Source organism: Cavia porcellus, unplaced genomic scaffold (genome assembly GCF_034190915.1).
Source record: "Cavia porcellus strain 051 isolate PalLab524CR breed Dunkin Hartley unplaced genomic scaffold, mCavPor4.1 scaffold_8, whole genome shotgun sequence".
Lineage (NCBI taxonomy): Eukaryota > Metazoa > Chordata > Mammalia > Rodentia > Caviidae > Cavia > Cavia porcellus.
In genome coordinates this window covers 42,579,816-42,600,254 of record NW_026947491.1, presented here as the reverse complement: position 1 = coordinate 42,600,254, position 20,439 = coordinate 42,579,816, and the positions used below count along the sequence as shown (strand labels likewise).

Sequence of the window (20,439 nt, the reverse complement as noted above, 5' to 3'; positions counted from 1 at the left end):
TAAAACTAATTAGGTTAATTAAGAATTAATGCCACTAATGGGAATGTGTTGTGATGAAGTGTGGAATATTCTCTTTGGAACGCCAGGAGCCTGCTGTCCTACCTCACCTACCCATATATCCGTCTTCAGCTGGAGCAAGGCTTGCCTCTGCCCTCTTAGGCCTTTGTCCATAGTCTCTATTTCTTTGTTTCTAGTTACTACTTTAAAATGTTCACCAGAAGATCAAATCAGTTTTTTCAACACTTAGAAGTTTCTATTCTAACCAGTTAAATATTAGGTTATGTCAGTCTTACAAAAGGAGCCTTCACAAAATGATGAAAGTGTGTGTAAGCTTCGTCACCTGGTTTCAGGTAGTCTTTACTTGGATTTAAAAACAGTGCTTCATGCATTTACAATAAGTTATTACAGAACCACAGGTCACAGAGGTGTACACAAGCTATGTCCAACTTACTGTCCTGCTACAGATTGTGCTTGGCCTTCCAGGGTGGTAATCAGTACCTTTGGGTTTTGACCCATGGCCCAAAGAAGCCACTGTCAGTTACAGCTGGATTCTGCAACACAGTGGAGGTAGCAAAGAACTGAAGATCCCTAGGGCCTGTCCAACAGCCCAGAAATTAAGACAGTGTGGAAGTGAAGGCTGTATATTTTGGGGAAGGAGTCAAGCAGCACTTTTTAATCATTCCTTTGGAATGTTCCCATAAGTTTTAAGTCATTTTAAAAAAATGTTCAAAGGAATTTAGAAGGAAAGCGAGTAGTTAACCCTTGCCAGTTAGGAGGACAAAAACTCCTATTTTTGGTCATATCACAAATGAGGCAAAGGAGCACTCAAGAACATGCATAGATGTAAATGATCCAGTCCCACTAGTAATGTTCATGCCAGCTGGGAACCCTTCAACAACAAAAACCCCACCTGTTATAACGAACATGGGAGCTGATACATCTGTATGAGGTGATTCCCCCTGGGGTAAAACAGTTTATAAGACCTAAAAGGAACACTTTATGGTAAAACCTAGCACAGGTATTGCTGTCAACTCCGGCTTACTATAAGGGAGACAGGTGACACCTTATACGGGCCACCCTCGGGAAGAGTTTAGTTTGAGCTGTGAGTGGAATGTCTAGTTCCCACAAGGGTAGTGGCTGTGAAGACATGGCACCTGCTCCTCAGCACACCTAACTGCACATGGACTGCAGACAAGTGCTGTTTGGTCCCACGCCGCTATATTAAATGACTGCAGGACGGTGCTGTCCGTTCCATGGTTCACTCAGCGCCTTGTTCCAAGGTAGTTGGTGGAAAGTAGGACCACGTTGTGCAGCAAGAGGGACAGCTCGGTTTCTGAAAACACCATCAGTGTTAGTGGGTTGGCTGGCAAACAGTTTGCCTTCTAACTGCCTGTGTGTATAAGAATTGAAATGAGGCAGTGAGCCACATACCAATTAATGTGGCATTAAGAGGCTGATGTTTGTTCTCCAAGTTCTCTACTCCATATAATCCCCTGCATGCATGCTTTCCTGTGCTTCCACCGTTTATATAAACTCATCTCTTAATTCGTGATTTTCATATGATGGAAGTAGAAAATTCAGGGGCAGCAATGGTACTAAACACTATCTTCACTTTAGGATTCTGATAAGATTTGGCACTGTAAGGGACATTTCTCAGCTTCCAGATTAGTTGACTTACTCTGACATGCAAAGGCCTAGAAACCAAACAGGAGAGCAAAAGGCTTAGAACCTACCCTCAATATGGGTGTCTTGAACTGTTTGTTGAGCCAGTACAGTGTTGCTGTTTTGTTGTAACTGTGATGTCTTTGGTATTTCTCAGCTAGGACAATTTCTGCCTCTCCCTTGACTCCCCAACTCCAGGAACATTTGGCAATGTCTGGAGATACTTTTGATAGTCATAATTGAGGCAAAGGGGTCCTATGGCATCTAGTGGGTAGAGTCCAGGAATATGGCTAAACATCCTGTAATGCACAGTAGCTTCCCCACAACAAAATGTCAGTGATGTCAAAGCTGATAGAGTCTGCATCAGCTCAGCCTCCCCCGCCTTAGGTTCCCATGGTCCCATCACTGTCTCTTGTCTTACAGTTGATGCCATTCCTTGCCTAGGCATGGAGCAGGCATGTGAATTTGTGTTCTTTCAACTAGATATACATGTTAGATAAAGGCTTCACAGTACTTAATAACTACAAAATCTCAGAATAAATACAAAAATGACTTTCAGTGGCATAACAATAGAAATGTGTTACCTTTCATGTTGCAGGAAATCTGTAGCCATTCCCCCAGCCAAGTTCGACACCTGTCTTCAGCGATATGGGTAGAATTGAGGCCACGGAGGTAACAAGCCTGTAACACTCAGAAGAGAAATGGTCCTGAAAAATCACATGGCGAGTATGACAAGAAATTGGAAATCTACAAAAAATCCTAGATTTCCTTTAAATGAGTTACAACTTCATCCCCATGTGAAACCTGAATTAGTGACGGATGTGATAACAAGTAAAGAAAGGCTGCTATCATTTGGATCTTAAATGTCCCCTAGAGGTCCATGTGTTAAAGCCTTAGGCTGAAATAAGTCTGTGGAATTGAGGAAGCCTCAAAGTGCTCCACATGCTCCTGGGAGGAGGCAGAAACTGTAAGAGGCAAGGCCTCTTGAGAGTCTTTTTGGTCCTGGAGTGTGCACTGTGGGACACCTCTCTCAGTCTCTCTTGCTTCCTGGCTGTCATGAGTGCACGGCTCTGTCCTGCTACGTACTCCCTGCCATGGCGTGCTGCTGCCTTATCGGTACTAAAAGCAGCCTGGCCAACTGGTTATGGACTGAAACCTCCAAAACTGTAAGCTGAAGTAGACCTTTATTCTTTTAATTGGCTTATCTCATGTATGTGTTAAAGGAACACCTACACAGTTGAAAATGGGAGGTCTGGAGTATAATGTTCCTCAAGTACTCAGGCTGAGGCAAGAGGATCACAAGTTTTAGGCAATTTAGTGAGAACTATCTCAAAACAATAAATAAATAATTGTGTAGTATCCTTGATTTATTTTATCTTTTTTTTTTTTTTTTTTTTGAGATGAAGTCTTACTTTGTGTTAGTGGTTTACAGGCTGGCCTTAAACTTGCTATGGAGCTAAGACTGACTTCAAACTTGCACTAATCCTCCTACCTCAGCCTCTCAAGTGCTGGGATTCCAGGCATGTGCCACCACACCCAGCATGTCCTTAGTTTTTAAAGTGCTATAAGAAAAGAAATACAAAACAAAACTACTATGGGCAATTCTTCCCACTAGTTTAGTACATGAGAAACAAAAAGAGAAATAAAACTAAAGAATAAAGAGCTTTGGTTTTGATATAATAAAACAAGGAGCTTTCCTAAGCTTCCAGGCCAATGTGGGCTACTACTTGATACTTCAATTAAGCCTTTACCGATTTCACTTCCTGAGCAGTGAGCTGGCCAATCCCCAGTTTTACCAAAGCCCTGTCCAGTTGGTGAATCACAGTGATACGAGTTTTCAAACGACGTCTCAACCACGGAGGAGGCAGGTAAGGTGTGAGAAGCATGGCCCGGCTCAAGGCTTTCTGTAACAGCAGAAGAGGAGAAAGTCAAATCTTACCTCAAACATCTGAAATAGAGTGAGTCTATGGAAGAAGGAAAGCCTCAAAGTGCTCACCAGTTGCAAAGCCTGGAGCTGGTTTATGCCCAGAGGGTGGTCACAGAAACACTCCCTGAGAGCCAGGATGTCCTGTACCGCTGGGTGGGTACCATTCTGTATCTTGGGAGAGGTAAGAGGTTGGTACATGTTAGGAAGGTCATGATGGGCCCCCTTTCCTAATTTAATGCACAGCTGATCTAACGAGAAGCCTAGTTTCTAGGAAGATTAACTGGAGAAATACCTTGGTGCATAGTTCTGTCAGATGCCACTGAAGCCCTGCATCAGAAATGAGAGGGATGACACTCTCTAAATAACTAATGATTTCTGAGTGGGACTGCTTCCGCAGAGCATGATAGATATCTAAGAAGTCAATTTGTTGTTTGGGGGTCCAAAAATGTTTGATCAGTAGTTGCCTAGGAAATAAGTACCTAAAAGGAAAAAGAATCACAAAGTCACAATGGAAACTATGTTTCAGTGAGCTGAGCAAGCATCTGGCAGGCATAAATACTGGGAAAAAGGGATGGAGACACTGTTTGTCTACCTTGATGTCTTTTTTTCTTAAATAAATTTAGCCAGAGGTTTAAACATACACAGAATGAAGCACAGTTTCAAGCAACACTGCTGAAACGGGATGTGGATGGAAGTAGGAGGAAGAGCGCCTGGCATGCAGCAATCCGATAGCACTTTTGAATTGCAGCCCACGAAGAACATTTTCGGAACTGAGTTACAGACAGCTGGACACCATCTGATGTGGACGCCCTACCTGTAGCACAGTCCTTACGCGTACACATTATAAAAGGCGACAGATTTAGTTTTAATTACATCCCATGTGGTAGCTTTAAAATGGCCACAAATTTTCTGGCATTTTTCTTCTGTACATGTGAGGCTTATGTTCTGTTTTTCATTTGGGTGATTCATTTTCAGTCAATAGAATTCGGCAGAAGAAAGTCTGAACTCCAAGACTAGGCCATCAAAGGTTACCCAGATTGTCATTCAGTGGAATACTCACTCTTGGAGCCCTGACTGCCATGTAGGATCTCCTACCATCAAGGGGCCACAATCGAAGAGACCTTATGTAGGCACTCTAGTTGACAGTCTGTCTTCCAGCCATGACTGGTAAGGTGCCAGACACAGCAGCAACCTTGGGCCCTCCGGAGCAGTTCACTCAGCAGTACCACTGAGGAACCTCTGTCCACACCACATGGGTGAGAAAAATCTATCAGCTTTCTGAGCTATGCCCAAATTCATGACCCACAAAATCATGAAAACAATGGCGACTTTAAGCTATTAAGTTTTGAGGTTGTTTGTTATGTAGCAAGAGATAACTGGAACACCACGTAAGGTAGCAGTTTAGAAGTGTCATCTTTGGATATGAAGTAATAAAGTGATGACATCAGAATATGAAATACATTATGTTCCTGAAGAAAAAAAATGTGTCCCCAGTTATTAACACCTCTCAGGGAGCAAGATGCTGACTCGGACTGATGGAGAAGAGCAAGCTCTTATTTTGAATCACCCAGGATGGCAAGAACACCTATTGCTGCCATCTTGGTGTGTTCCAGGCACCAGGGTATTACTGACTGGCTTTTATGGACCTTGGGATGATGAGAAGACTGGAGCAGCAAGTTTGATAACCTCTGTCTAGCTTCTAAAATAAAAAGTTATTAAGATATTTTAAATTAAAAAATATACTTAAGATGCTAAGGAGATGCATGACTGTACTCACATTAGCAAGAAGACCAGGTAGTTGGCAAAGGGCGGAATGGAAATAATACCTAAGAAAAGACACTTGGTGACATCTTGACGGAACTAAACAGAAATAAAGACAGGAGCAGTTTTAAAGTAAGTTAAATTCATGTAACGGATCATACCTCCATCCCTCTGTGCAGTCAGCTATTATGGCCCAGAAAAAAGATCAAGTTTGTTTTTCTGACTACTACTAGCTGGAAAGGTCCCTGAGAAGAGAACCTTCAATTTGTTCACTTTGGTATGCTAAATAATATCTAGTATAAGCTCTGACACATCAAATCCCTGACGTGAATTCTCCCTGAACTGCAGAATTGGTCCTAGATTCTTACTCTCAGTTTCAAAACTGTTCATCAAGTCAGTAGCAAATACTGGCTAGCTGCCATATGTATCCTTAAAGGTTTTCATATGTGCAGAAACAAACTGGATTTTACTGCTTACAACTTTATACAGAGAGCACACCAGAAACTATGGAGTTATGCTATGGAGGCCTCCAATTCTGAATGAACTTAGTTTGACAAATAATTACACGCTCTCATTCACTTCAATACTTTGATCTCACAGCAAAGGGGAAAGGCATGATCAGAAGTGAACACAAAAGGAAAAAAATTGAGACTTTGGTTAATTGTAATTACCTCGCCATGAACTTCTGCATATCTGCCCCTGGCCCATACCTGTCTCAAATGCTCCATCTCCCGGTATGGAAGTTGATGAAACTTTATATTGTGCTTCCACATATTTGTCCTTATTCTTCTAGCCTGTTTGGCATCAGCCCAAAACATCTGTAATCCTGCCTCATTAAAGTAGAGGACACAGAGTGTGCCGTTATCCATTTCAAATCTTACCACTTCTTACTCTGTATACACATAGACACACAGACACACACACACATCCTACCCCAAGACTAGATAAAGCTTTAAACTATTTGCTTAAAATGCTCTTGAGGTTGACATCCTTCTTTCTCCAGCATATTATCTTTCTTCCAGCTATGTTAGTTTCCTGTTCTTCTGCTATGGAATGATCACCCTCATAGACTCTCACTATGTTAACCAGACTGGTCTCAAACTTGTGGGCCCAGGTGATCTTCCTGCCTCAGCTTCCCAAATAACTGAGACTATAGGCATGTGCTATCATGCCCACCTGTCATAGGGAGGTCTTGTTCCATTAACCCTATGCATTCGCCAGCCAGATACTAATATTTTCTTTCTGAAACATTTTTATAAATAATATAACTCAATATATGTCTATGATTACATTTAAAATCTTTACTATATGAAAAGTCTTACATTTATCTAGGACTTTAGTTTTTTCTTAATTTAAAATTATTGGTACATTCTACATATACATAATGATAACATTCATCATAGGCAATCAATCTGTCCCTGTACATGATATATTCCTTTTTTTTTTTTTTTTTTGTCCTTTTCCTTTTTATCGGTACCGTGGATCGAACTCACGACTCCCTGCTTTCAAGGCAGGCACTTACGCTGCTGAGCTAAACCCCCAGCCCCTATATTCCTTTTTTTCCTATTCTTATTCCTTCCCTTCAACCCCTCTTCAGCACTTCAGTTTTAAAAAAATTATTTCATATCTGTGAACAAATTTATGCCTACATTGGCTTCAAAATAAAACAAGAGAAGGCAAGCATATAAATAAGACTGGCGGCCATGAGATGATGTGCTGTTGAGTGCATGGGAGTTAACTATATTATTTTCTCTACTTTTGTGTTGTTTTAAGATTCCATAATTAAAGGTTTTTAAAAAACAAAAATGCTCTCAGACTTTTCTTATTTGGTCCTAGTGATAGACCTTGGGGACAGACAAGGCAGCTATTCTTATCTTTATAGATAAGAATAGGTAACTTAAAAAAAAAAGCTAACTTCAAATCCCTGAAATTAGTAATAATTATTATAGTATTCAGAGTTGACAATGTGTAACTTATTATATAGTGTTATAAACACAGCATATAATGATATTAATAGTTAACATTATTAGGCATCTATTATAGATTAGCCCTGTTCTAAGAATTTTACATATATTTATTTATTCACAACAAGATGAGAAGGATACGCTTGAAACCTTTCTAGGAAAATGGATGCACCTTGAGTCCATACTCTTACATGAAATAGATTAGACACACGTGTAAATATCACACTGTTTTTCTGGTGTGAGAAACTGAAGGTATAAATAAGAAGCCAAATGTATAACAGGTATTGTGAAATAGGAAGAAAATGTTCAAATGAGGAGGGGAACAAAGAAGAGGGGAAAAGGAAAGGAAAGAAGGGAAAAGTAAAAAAATATGAGAAAAGAAGGAAACCATGTAAATAAAGCTTCTGTAAATGGAGACGGACAGAGGAGTTGAAGGGAGGGGAAGGGAATGGAAGTAAAAACAAGTTATATTGTGTACAGGTATAAATTCCCTATGATGAATATTATCATTATGTACAATTAAAATGTATCAGTAAAATGACTGAAAAAAGGACAATGTAGTCAGTGGATACTTATTATTTTTATACTAAAGATACGAAATCCAAGGGACAAAGAAGTTAAGTCACTAGTTCAGTGACACAGTCACTAAGTGACAAGCCTGGATTTGATTACTTTTTTTGATACCAGGGATTGAACTCGCGACCTTGCACTTGCCAGGTAGGCGCTTATACCGCTGAGCTAAATTTCTGGCCCAAGCTGAGATTTGAATCAGGCAGTCTGGTGCAAGTGAACATTTGACATTATGTATGTAATTTCTTAGTCAAGTACATGTAGTGCTATTTCCAGTACATGATATGTAAGATAGGTTTGTGTAAAGTACCAGGCTACATTTTTTTATGATTCTATAACAATAGGTAAGTCACAGGATAGGTCTGTGCAGTTGCAGGTTCTTGCCCTTGTGCAGGACAAGAAACTTCTCTAGCCAAGAGTGTGGTTAAGAAAAATACAAGGATAGACCTACATCATCCTCCTTCTTCTGTGTTGTCACTCATAACATTTTTCTAGAAACATTTTCAAGAATGGCTAACTTAAAGGAATTAGTTGAATGCACAAACATTTGTGAAATAGAAGACATCCCAGCTCACATTCCTATAGCAGAACCTGCAAATGATCTCACTTATTCTAACTCTCTGACATTGCTGAAAACTGATTCCGGGATTTGTATCAGATCTGTTTTTACCTTTCATGAAGATTGTGTACAGGATATAGAAGCGGGGAAAATGACGATCCAAGAAACGATGGTATTTCCCATTAATCGCTCTTGTCTTGGTCACCACATAAGAGATCAAGCTCTTCATATCTGCCTTTGGAGACAGGTGAAGCTTTGACGACCTACCAGGAAGATCAAAGGGACTATCTGGGAACCAATCCTAGAAGCCCCAGCACACTTGGGGTCTCCAGTGTAAAACACAAATCTCATATACGACTTGAACCTTGGAATACAAAGAAGATCCTGAGTTCAAGGAGATATAAGCAATCGGATTGAGAGGGACAGATTCGGCAGAAAACAAGTAGTAAAAGAAGTCAGGAGGTGGTATAAGCCTGGTCGTATAAGCGTGCAAGTCCTGGGGAATCTGCATTGCAAGCTAAGGCCAGAGAGGCAGGATCTGGATAATAGCGGTAAAACCTGAGCTGAAAAGGGGATGCTGAAAAATAAACTTAGGACACGCGGGAGAGAACAGACAACAGGGCACTGGGAGTCCACAGATCAGGAACCAGTTCCTTAGCGGAGATCGGGGTGCAAATCCTGTGCAATATGAAAAAATTCCGGGCAAAAGGCGAGAAACCCCGAGAATTAAGCAAGCAGAATTGAACCACTGGAGGACTCGGACGTAAAAAAAAAAAAAGGCTTTATCTCTCCAAGTTCCTCACCGAAGGGCTCCCCAAGCAAGGCGGGAGCGACCAAGTTGTAGCCTACGGGTGACAATAGGTCCAGGAGTGATAGCCGAACCCCACAAAACAGCTCGAGCCCAACACACCCTGGACAGCGCCATCTTCACTACAAGGGTGGGGGAGAGAGAAGAGGTCGCCTCCAGGTCAAAGTTTACTGTCTCACAACGCATGCGCCCTTCCTGAGCGCTGATTGATACTGGGGAAGGATTCCACTTTCTGAGTGTGGAAGAAGGATCAGGATTGGACGAGGCGATACTTCCGGTTTTCAGACGCCGGAAATGGGCTCTCCTGGAGGGAATTTGGATTTCGACCGGTGGTGGGTTTGTAATCCAGAGGACACCGTCTCCTTGAGGGGGCTAGTACCCTCTGCGATTCCCTAGGGCCTCAGGGCCTCTCGGCGCTGCCCTTGACCTTTGCCTGTGGCCGGGTCATCGAGGCCTGGCCCGTTAGGTATCAGGTGTTAGTATGGCAGCCTGGGGCTCTAGTGCCTTGGTGAGGTGGGAGGGCCCGAGGCGCCCCCTAGTGGCTTCAGCGGGATAGGCCGGGAACTGTCCACTTTGCTGTCAGGCTGGCGGGGGTGGGGGGTGGGAGGAGCCATTGGGCAGAACAACTGCTGAACCCTTTTTCCTTTTATTTGGCATTTCTCTGAGCTAGGTTGGTGTAAAGTGTCTTTCCTTAAATACCTGCTGAAGTCCAAGCTTGATATCAATTTAGATGGTACTTTTCTAAGAGGCTTTCTCTGGCCACTCTTTCTGAAATACTGCCCACAAAAACCATATAGAGCCCCCCCATTACTGTTATCTTTTTTTTTATAGCACTTGTTACCTGTTCTGTTTATGCATTTATTCCTCATTTTTTATCATCTCCCTAAACAGTGGGCAGACACTTCTGTTCTTCCCTTTTTCATTGCTGCACCCCCAACACTGGGTGTCATACTTGACACATAGTAGGTGCTTGATAAACTGTTTTAGTAAACAAATACTTGAAACTGAGAAGTATTCCTAGAAATGACATTTAGCTGCTTCCAAGGTTAATGGTTTTCTTGGGCATGTAGGAAATTTAACTTCCATGGAGGATGGTAGAAAATCTCATCTGAAAACTGGATCTTAGTGATGCCATTTCCTTTAGTGTATGTGACCCTGGACATGTGACTTAGCTGTGTGTTTATTTTCTCCACACTAATGCCTCTGTTATGAGTTCTGGGAGGCTCTGGGGGAGGGGAGAATAGTTGTGAAAGTTTCCGAATCTGTATCATGTTTTATTGTTCGCAGAACTCTATTAGCACAAACTGTTTATGATTGTACTATTCATTTAGTGAGAGGAAAAGTTCTGGAAGTATGGTCTTGGTGTGGGCCATACTTCATATGTGTGGAATAGACATAGGTGGAATAGAAGGTTGATAAAGACATAGTCTCAGTCCTCAGGTAATGTCACAGGTCTTCTCAACTACTGTGTCAAGAATCTTCAGTTCTAAAATTCTATGACAGTTCTTTAAAGTAGGCAAATCAGAGATACTCTTGTGGAGGAAATGGGAAGGAACTATACCTGGAAGGTACCAATTTTGCCAGTCCATGAGAACATTCTAGGAACAGGTATGCTGTTAGACATTACAGACCTCTGTGGGGGATTTTAGTAAAAAATTTCAGATAGTGAAGGCAATATGGGGGAATGCAAAATGGATCCTGAGAGCCTTCTCTCTTTCCCTTTTGTCTTTTTTGGAGACGGTCTCAAGCTGAACTCGAACTCACTGTGTAGCTCAAACTGGCCTCAAACTCAGCGATCCTCTTGCTGTCAACCTCCTGTAAGTGCTGGGGTTACAGGCATGTGCCACCACACCTAGCTCTGAGGGTCTTATTTTCAATAGGAAAGCAGTACAACATACTAGGCAGTATAACTTGCCAGGTGCTGAATTTGGAGAGACCTTAAATGATTTAGAGTGGGTTGAATTTCATGACCTGCCCACAGTGCCTTCAGTAGCCCTGTCTGGCCAGTGAAAAAGCCAAATAGAACTTGGGGAATGACTCCGGCTATAAGGAATTAGATAACTTGATAGTCCTATCCGGGACCTAGGACTACTCAGGCACTTAAAGAGGATTTAGCTCAGTGGCATAAGCACCTGCCTTGCAAGCAGGCGGTTGTAAGTTCGATCCCCAGTACCAATTTAAAAAAATAAAAAGGTAGAAAAAAAATTAAGTTTAAGTAATAAGAACTGTGGGAGTAATAAAACCCAAAATGTGTAATTGTCATTGTACAAAAGAAAAGAAAGTTCTCTAAAAGATATAACTGCATATATATTTAAGTGTATAAGATAGATAACCATATTACTGAGTTTTGTTGGATCACTGAACAAAACTGTTTGCAGTCTCACTGTTTGAAAGTCCCTTCTATAGGTTTTATTTTGTAACTTCAACAACTATTTCTAAGATAACAATATGTAATTAGCTAGTGATTTCCTACTGTTTATTTTTTTCTGAAAGTCTGTATAACTTGTACGCTTTTTCTGTTTTTTTTTCTTTTTTCTCCTTAAATAAAAATTTAAAAAAATCAATTCCATTCTCCCTTGGCTGTTTGCGTGCTGCTTGGGATTTAGCTCGTGACTTTTCAGCATTTCTCTAAAACTGGACTTGCAAGATCAGTTCTGCTTTACTTGGGAGCAAAGGCAATGAATATTATTTATTTCTAATATCTGGTTTCATTATATTGATGATAGAATAACTGGTGAAGATTATACTGTGTTCCAGAACAACTGCGTACTGATCTATGCACTAGGGGATGGGTTTTCAACCCCCAAATGGTTCATGACCCTGGGCAAAAGTTCTAGAAGTGGTCTGATTGCATAATTTGATTAGGCTGGAGTGTAGCTCCATAGTAGAACACTTGCTAATCATGTGCAAGATACAAAAAACCCAAAACAAACAAAACATTGGTTCTAGAGATAGTGTAGGATAAAATGCAAACTTTCTCCATCCCTTATGTGGTAAAGGATGTGTCAGTGTAGGGATCCCTGGTTATTGGAGGAATTTCAATGCCTGTTCCCAAGATTAGGAAGAGAACCACATGTGATTGAGATGTCCTGCTGCAGGAAGCACTTGAAAAAGCAAAGACATTGACAGCCCATGTGCCAGTTCCTGGCATCCCTCCACCAGATATGTAAATGTAATTAAATGTCACCAGTACAGGAGATGGCATGAACTGGGCTGTCAGGCAAGAACGATAAGGATAAAAGTTACCTCTATATTTTTGATCACAGTTCTGGAAGGGAGCTGAAATTAGATATATCCCTTTAGAACAGCAGTATACAGTGCTTTACTACACAGGTAAAAATATTGACCAAGTCTCTATCGATCACTGTGTGAACAGGCCTACATATAAAGGATGGGTTGGATGGCCTATTTCACCAGCTCTAATCCACTTTAGTACAGATGCCTGTTGGTATGCATATTTACAACGTGTGTCCTCTCCAGTGACTCCTAATCTGGAGATAATGTTAGGCCCAGTGTCTTAGTTACTTTTCTCATTGCTGAGACAAAATACCCAACACCCAAAATTAAGGGATAAAAGGTTTATTTAGCTCATAGTTCATAGATATTTCAGTCCATAGCTGGCAGGCTGCAAAGCAGAGTGGCACGGCAGACAAGCATTGTGGAGGAAAAACAGTCTGTGGCAGGTAGAAGATAGCAAAGCAAGCAAGAGACGAGCACAGCTTTCTGTTCCTTAGATGTGATCCAGGTTACTTAGGGTGGGTAGCACTCACCTTCTTAATCTTAGTGCCCTTGAGCTAGCATCGCACTCTGAATCAATCCCAGCATTGCATTCTCTAGATCAAGCCACCTCTGAAAAGCCCCACCTATGACTGCATGAGGCTTTGGGGGGACATCTAGGCACAAGCCTTAACACTCATAGTTACCTATAAAATCACCTCACCATGCCAAGTGACTGAATGCCTGAAACCTTGCAATTGTGTTAGGGTAGTGATGGTGAACCTTTTAGAGCTTTTCAGTGATAACCCAGTTACCTGGCCAAATGATATGAAGCTTTGGGGACCACTTTAGATCTAAACTGTAACGCCAGGACACCCATTTCATAGGCCATGCTGTCTGGGTTGGGCCTAACTAAGCACATGACTTACCATGGCACATTCATTTGCCGTGTATCCTTCAGGCAGCAGGATTGGTAGAAAGAATGGCATTTTAAACATGTGGGCCCTATCAGGCAAACCTACCTTGGCCAGCTGGAATAAAGTCTTTAGACAATTGCTAGTAAATTTAAATACTCATACCATGGCATGCCTGCTTCTTAGGAGCTCTGGCCCCTGCTCCAAAGACTATCCACATCCAAACTACCTTCACTACCAGCACTAATGCAGAGCATGCTGTACACTGGACAGTGCAAACATTGAAACTCATGTAGGGGACGAGTCATTGGGGGTTGAAACAACTTGTTCTCCTTGGATTAGTCAGGTATTTCTTGCCACAGTATGAGGAGTCTGGACATTCTAATTTTGTCTTTACTCTCTTCAGACTGTGGACCTGTGGTCACAGCTTATTTCCTGAGTGCACTAAAGGAAATATCTTGAAGTGCTGTAGTTGGCCTGCTGGTCTGGTGTGCCATTTTGCCATTATGTTCAGGAATCACTCAGACCCTATCCTGTTGGCCACACGCCCTCCTGTGCTAGCCCCTAGGTGCTATCACTGAGCCATGTCATCTAACAGAGATGATGCCGCCAGTGTTGTCTTGTTGGATGGTGAGTGTTTACCTTCATCAGCACTTGATAAACATTGATTTTATTTATTTGTAGCTGTAGTCTTGCTTATGTACAGCACATGCATAGCATTCAAAGGGCAAGGGCCTGGGTTTGATCCTCCGCACCAAATAACTAAAAAATAAATATTTGTAAAACTAAAGGAATCTAGGGGCTTAAGGGCTGTATGTGTGAAATTAGGGATTTGGATTTGATATGAATAGAATTACACAAAGAAATGACAGGATGAAAGCAATGTTTTGTAAAAAGTGTGGATTGATGTCCAGGACCGATTACAATGGGAAGAGATTGGAGATTAAGTATACCAATAAGGTTATTACAAAGATATAGACCAAAAAAATGGTAAGATTCTGCCCTGAAATAGTATGGTCAGCCCCAGATTTGTGATGCAGTAAGTATAAACAAATTGCAGCTCCCCTAAATCACTCATCATTTAGCTAGTCAGCTTGTTATGGTTGATACATTGTGTCAACTGGAGAAGTTTAGAAGTTTAACTAAGAGACTCAGCAGGGAGCTAGGGTCCTTACTTTGTAAACATCCTGAGCCTGTGCAAGAGGGGGGAATGGAGATGGTGTGAGTGCTACAGGGTATCCTGCTTACAGTATAAGGAGAAGAGGCTTGTTCTTCACCTCCTTTTTTTTTGCTCTTGCTACATTTGTGTCTTCTGCCACCTGTTGCTCCTGTGCCTGCCACATTGCCTTGGAGCCAGCTGATTATGGACTGAAACCTCCACAAACTGTGAGCTAAATAAACCTTTCCTTCCTTAATTTTTAGTGTTGGGAATTTTGTCCCAGCAATGAGGTAAGAGTAACTAAATGTCATCTCTGGCCTATTATGAGCATTTGCCTCTCATTCTGCAAATATTTGAAAGCCTGCTTTATAGATGCACTGATAGGTTACAGGAAAAACAGGTGAATAAGAGGCAGGGTTTTTCTCAGAAAGCTGAGGTTTAATAGAGAAAACTGATATTCAGGAATAATCATGCTAAAGTGCAATAAGTGCTGTACTAGGGAAACAAAGTGTGGTGAGTGTGGAGAAGAGAAGCAGCAGATTGGCAAGTTCTGGTGAAGGCAGTGGTGGAGCTGCAGGCAAGGTGAAGTCAGGTGTGAACTAGGTCATGGAGGAAACTGGGCTCACCTGGAAGCCAAGTACTGGGAGGACCGTGTGCAGAGACAGGGAAGAATGCAACTTGTCTGTTTGTCCATCAGAGAAGATAACTGCCGTTTTGTCACCTTTAGATATGAATTGGTTGAGTGTGACAAAATGATGTGGGACAGGCTGTTCTTCCCAAGGCACTAGGACAGAAACACCCAAGGATAAAATAATTTAGATAGGCAGTGGTTATTACAGCATTATGAAACCTTCTGGGACCTTTAAAATTTAGTTCCAAAGTCAGTTATGGTGGTGCACGCCTGTAATGCCAATATTTCAGAGGCTGAGGCAGAAAGAGCACCATGAGTTTGAGGCCAGCCAGGACTACATAGTGAGACCCTGTCTCAAAAAACTTTTTTTTAATTTTCTTTTTAGACATTTTTTAAATATAAAATTTTGAAATCCAGATAAAATCTGTTATTTTCTGTTCAGGATTATAGCGGGAGAGGAGAATAACCAATAATATGGTGCAGTATGAAAACCTCTGCAGAATATCAAACAAACTTGACTGCATGCACATCTGTTGAACCCAGACTCCCCAAAACCCAGTCACCTGCTGCAGCACTGTATGCCCTAATGTCAGTTTCATCTCTAGGACAGTTCTCCTTTCTTTAAGTGAATACTTGTTTTCTGATCTTTTGTGATTTTACAGTTCAAGATTTCTCCCCTCTCACCCCCGTCAGTTATTCTCAGGAATATCATTTTTTTCTTTTGTAGTTTTTTTTTTAAAAATAAACCAAATGCATCTCTCATCTCCTTAAATGTGTTTAATTTCTTTGGTTCTTTTCAACCTTTCCTTTCTTTTCTGAGTCAAACCTTTTCTGATACTGTCCTTTGGTTTTTCTTTCTTTTGTTCTCTTTCTCCTCAGTTGAGTCTGAGGACAGCAGATTCTCTCTTCTCTCAATCATCTAAAACTCTGTGTTGGGACAGATGCTGTGTGGTGGTGACAGATTATGTAACTCTGTGTTATTCCTCCCTCCGTCTTGATTCCTCTGCTTTTTAGGTACATTTTCCTTGTCTTAAAAGGCATTCTTGTTTTCCAGCTTTGGGCCCTCTTTTGGTTTCTCGGCTTCTTTTTCTTTCCCCACGTCTTGCCATCAGCATCAGAACACTTTCACTGATGTACAGCTGTTTGTCAGAAATCTTCTCTTGCTCTGCATCCTCACCTACTTACTTATCTTTTGGTTTCTCTTCTGTTCTCTGTTGTTAGAATATGTCTTTACTGTCATCTTTCTGAAGAGGGGACTCGAACTCCAGTTGAGATTCAACATACTCGTTTTTTCTTGATTTTCTGTTTTCTTTGGGATCTTTTCTTATTGTTGTCTTTAAAACTCTTATTTCAATCTTTTTAACTTTAATTCATTAGTTTCTTTTATATCATCCTTTTTGGGCTTTTTGGCATCCTTTCATACTTCTTTGAATTCCAAAATTCTTTTCTTTGTCCTTAATTCACAATTCATAGTGAGAAATACGTCTTATATAAGTACCCTATTTGGATCACTAGTATCACAAACAAAAGATAACAATAAATAAAAACCAAAAAGGACAACAACAGTAAAGTACCTCTAAAGTTATATATTAAAGTTTCACAAAACACTTCATGACCCACTAATGAATTAGAAAGCCACGGTATAACTTGTAACTGGAGGTAGACTTCCTGAATCAGAGGATAGAACCTTTTTCCTCTGTGGTCTCAGGCAAGCACTCTTTATCAGTGAGCTGCTCCCAAGGAGGACAGGGGTGCATGTGTGTTTTCCAGTGCCAGGCATGAATACACTAGGAAAGCACTCTTCCACTGAACTACACCCCAGCCAAAAGGGTGCATTTTAAATACTGTCAAATTGTTCTCCAAAGTGAATATGTCAGTTTTATACTGTGTGACAGACCTGATTTCTCAGCATTCTTACCAACTTAGTAGTCAGACTATTAGTTTATTATTAGGCTAGATATGTGAAATATATCTTCTCGTGAGCTTAATTTTCATTTTCCTGATTACCAGAGAGGTGGGATAGAGTTTTGGAGATATTATTGGTCATTTGAGTTTCTTCTCAGAATCATGCATACAATTTGCACGTTTTTCTATTGGGTTGTTTATCTCCATCATCATTATTGGTACGTAGGAATCCTTGACAGTTACTGTACACCTGTAGTTGCAGATGTCTTTTACCTATCTCCTGTATATTTCTTGTATTTTGACCTTGTTTGAGAAAATAGAGACATAGATACAGATATATACATATTATTTTTTAATTTATTGAAAATTAAAATTTTATGTAGCTCAAGCTGGCCTTAAACTCATGATGATCCTTCTACCTTATTCTTCTGAGTTCTGGGATTAGAGGCATGTGCCATTACACCTGATTCTAGTTTATTTACATGTTTTGAGGCAGAGTTTCATTTTGTTTCCAGACTGGCTTTGTGCTCCCTGTGTAAACTGGGCTTGCCTCAAACTTGTGATCCTCTGCCTTACCTTCCTGAGTGCTGGGACCACTGATATTCACCTCTATGCCCAGGTTTAAGGAGTCTTTCAGATAGAAATTTTTCTTTTGGATAGTTCTTATAATCAATTTTTTGTTTTAAACTTTTATTAGTATATGTCTATAGTATATAATGATTACAGTTATTGTGGGAAGTTAGTACATAACACATAATTCTTTTTCTCATAGTTGATATAATCAAAATTGCCCACTGTTATTAATTTTTTTCACAATTTGATTTAACAATTTTGCCTTAATATCAGTAAGATTTTCCTAGAATGCACAAGGCCCTGGGTTCAATCTTCAGTAGTGCCAAAAAAAATCATAAGCATATTGTCTATTGGGTATGGAGAATATAGCTCAGTAGTGGAGAGCTTGCCAAGGGTATGTTAGCCTCTGGGTCAATCCCTAGGAGCCCCCTTCAAGAACAAACAAAACAAAATAAAGCAACCAATAAACAACAAAAAAAGAAAAGAAAAATATATTGTATACTTTTGAAATTGGGTGATTTTTTGTTTTATTTTTACAACTTGTGTTCGTTATCTCTTAGGTTTTAATTTTTCCCTTTTTTTCTTTTTAAAAATTTTTATTAGTAGTGTTTATAGTACATAATAATTACATTCATTGTGGAAGGCTGGTGAATGTACATAACACACCTCAATTATTTTTTCCCTTTCTCTCTACTTATTTTTGTTGGCCAACATCGGATTCATTTATTTATAAGTTAATAATCATACATATAGATCAACAACCACCAAATAGGCCAAAAATATATAAAACATATAAGACAATTATATTAAGTCAAGATATACTTTTAGATATATTGTTCATGCTGGATTATGAGAACTTTTTTCTCTTTTATCTTGACCTTTATATGTTGAATTTCTCAGATAAGAGAAACTATGAAATATTTATGCTTATGTGTCTGATTTAATTCACTCAACATTATGGCCTCAAGTTTTCCTACAAGTCACTCAAGTTTATCCTTCCTTATGGCAAAGTAGTTCTCCATTATGTATAAATACCACATATTCTTTGTCCGTTTATCTGCTGATGGACATACAGGTTGCTTCCAAAATTTAGCTATTATGATTTGTGTTGCTAGAAACATGTATGTGCATATATCACTGTGACATTGTCCTTAACTCTTCTGGCAAGATATGTAGGAGGGTAATAGCTGAATCAAATAGAATTTATATTTTTAAAGTTTTTGGGAACCCACATACTGATTTCCATAAAAGTATGAGTTTGTACTTCTACCAACAATAAAGAGGTACTCTTTTCTCCCCCCAGCCTTTCCAGCATTTGTTATTGGTTGATTTCAAGATGGTAGCCATTCTTTCTAGAGTAAGATGGAGTCTCAGTGTTGTTTTTATATGCATTTCTCAAATAGCCAGGAATGTTGAACATTTTTCTTGTGTATTTATTGGCTGCTTGTACTTCTTCATCTGAATAAGTATGTGTTCATTTTATATGCTCATTTTTCAATTGGGTCATTAAATATGTGGGGGAGGTCTAATTTTTTGAGTTCTTTATATAGCTAAGATATTGGAACTTTGAGGAGTAGCTGAGAAAAATGTTTTCCCATTATGTAGGCTGTCTGTTCACTCTCTTGGTGATTTTCTTTGCTATACAGAAGTTTTTTAATTTTATGTGATTCCAGTTGTTGATTCTTGGTATTATTTCTTATGCTACTGGGGTTATGTTCAGAACATCTTTTCCTAAACATATGTCTTCAAGTTTAACAGATTGTTTCTGTTTTATTTTTTATTTTTGGTACCGGGGATTGAACTCACAACCTCACGCTTGCCAGGCAGGCGCTTATCCTGCTGAACTAAATCCCCAGCCCTTTGTTTGTGTTTTAATGTTTAGATTTTTGATCCATTTTTATTTTAGTTTAGATATGGGTCTAGGTTCAGTCTTTGGCAGGTAGATAGCCAGTTTCCCCAGCACAACTTGTTGAGGAGGCTATCTTTTCTCCAGAGAAAATATTTGGCCCCTTTGTTAAAGATAACGTAGACTTATTTGAGTATCCATTGATCTACAAATCTGTTTTTTTTTTCTTTATCACTGTAGCTTTATAGTATAACTTGAAGCCTGGAATTGTGATGGTCCCTGCCTTGATCTTTGCTGTCCAGAATTGCTTTCCTCTCTTCTAGGTCTCTTCTGGTTCAAGGATTATTTTCTCAGGGAATGCTATTGTATTTTGATTGAAATTATGTTAAATCTGTATAATAGTTTTGGAAGTATGGCCATTTTGACTATATTGGTTCTACCTGTTCAAAGACAAGGCTGTTTTTCCATTTTCTGATATCTTCTTCAACCTTCATTTTCATGCTATAGTTTTCATTGTAGAGGACTTTTACTTTCTTGGTTAGGTTAGTGTTTCATTTTTCTTGATGCTATTGTAAAGGATATTGTTTTCTTAATTTCTCTCTCAGTGAATTTGTTATGGATGTACAGAGACATTATTGATTTTTGAGTGTTGACTTTGTATCCTCTTATGCTATTTAATTATTAATTCTAGGAGTCTTTTGGTAAAGATTTTGGAATCTTGTATGTAGAGGAACATGTTATCTGCAAATAAAGATAATATAACTTCTTTCATTTCTATCTATATCCATTTTATTGCTTTCTCTTATCTAATTGCTCTAGCTAATGTTTTGAGAATCATATTGAACAGGAACAACGGTAGCAGACATCCCTGTTTTGTTCCTGCTTTTGGAAGAAAGGCTTTCAGTTTCTTTCCATTTAGTATGATTTTGGTTGTTGGTTTGCCA

At 39.8% G+C, this 20,439-nt stretch overlaps 1 protein-coding gene across 4 annotated transcripts; it reads right to left on the bottom strand.

Moving 5' to 3' along the window:
* Positions 1–315: 315 nt before the first annotated feature.
* Positions 316–9,403, bottom strand: Letmd1 (LETM1 domain containing 1). Of its 4 annotated transcripts, none has more exons than XM_063254754.1 (9): positions 9,247–9,403; positions 8,555–8,706; positions 6,061–6,176; positions 5,367–5,449; positions 3,882–4,068; positions 3,659–3,760; positions 3,414–3,566; positions 2,247–2,369; positions 316–1,333 (listed from the first exon to the last, which is right to left on the bottom strand). In XM_063254754.1, exons 1-8 carry the CDS (start codon positions 9,366–9,368, stop codon positions 2,250–2,252), a joined length of 1,035 nt encoding a protein of 344 aa, XP_063110824.1. In that variant the 5' UTR covers positions 9,369–9,403; the 3' UTR covers positions 316–1,333; positions 2,247–2,249. The 4 variants fall into 4 exon arrangements, with proteins under 4 accessions (XP_063110824.1, XP_063110822.1, XP_063110825.1 ...); XM_063254752.1 differs by having other exon boundaries at positions 2,247–2,343; positions 9,247–9,402; XM_063254755.1 differs by lacking the exons at positions 3,882–4,068; positions 6,061–6,176 and having other exon boundaries at positions 2,247–2,343.
* Between the last annotated feature and the right edge of the window lie 11,036 nt (positions 9,404–20,439).

What these genes read in the sequence shown, in the direction of transcription:
- Letmd1 (XM_063254752.1), bottom strand. Translation starts at nt 9,368, where the DNA reads ATGGCGCTGTCCAGGGTGTGTTGGGCTCGAGCTGTTTTGTGGGGTTCG. An exon ending in CTTGCTTGGGGAGCCCTTCG is followed by an intron (nt 8,707 to 9,246) that starts GTGAGGAACTTG and finishes TCTTCCTGGTAG; the next exon opens with GTCGTCAAAGCTTCACCTGT. An exon ending in TGACAGAACTATGCACCAAG is followed by an intron (nt 3,761 to 3,881) that starts GTATTTCTCCAG and finishes ACCTCTCCCAAG; the next exon opens with ATACAGAATGGTACCCACCC.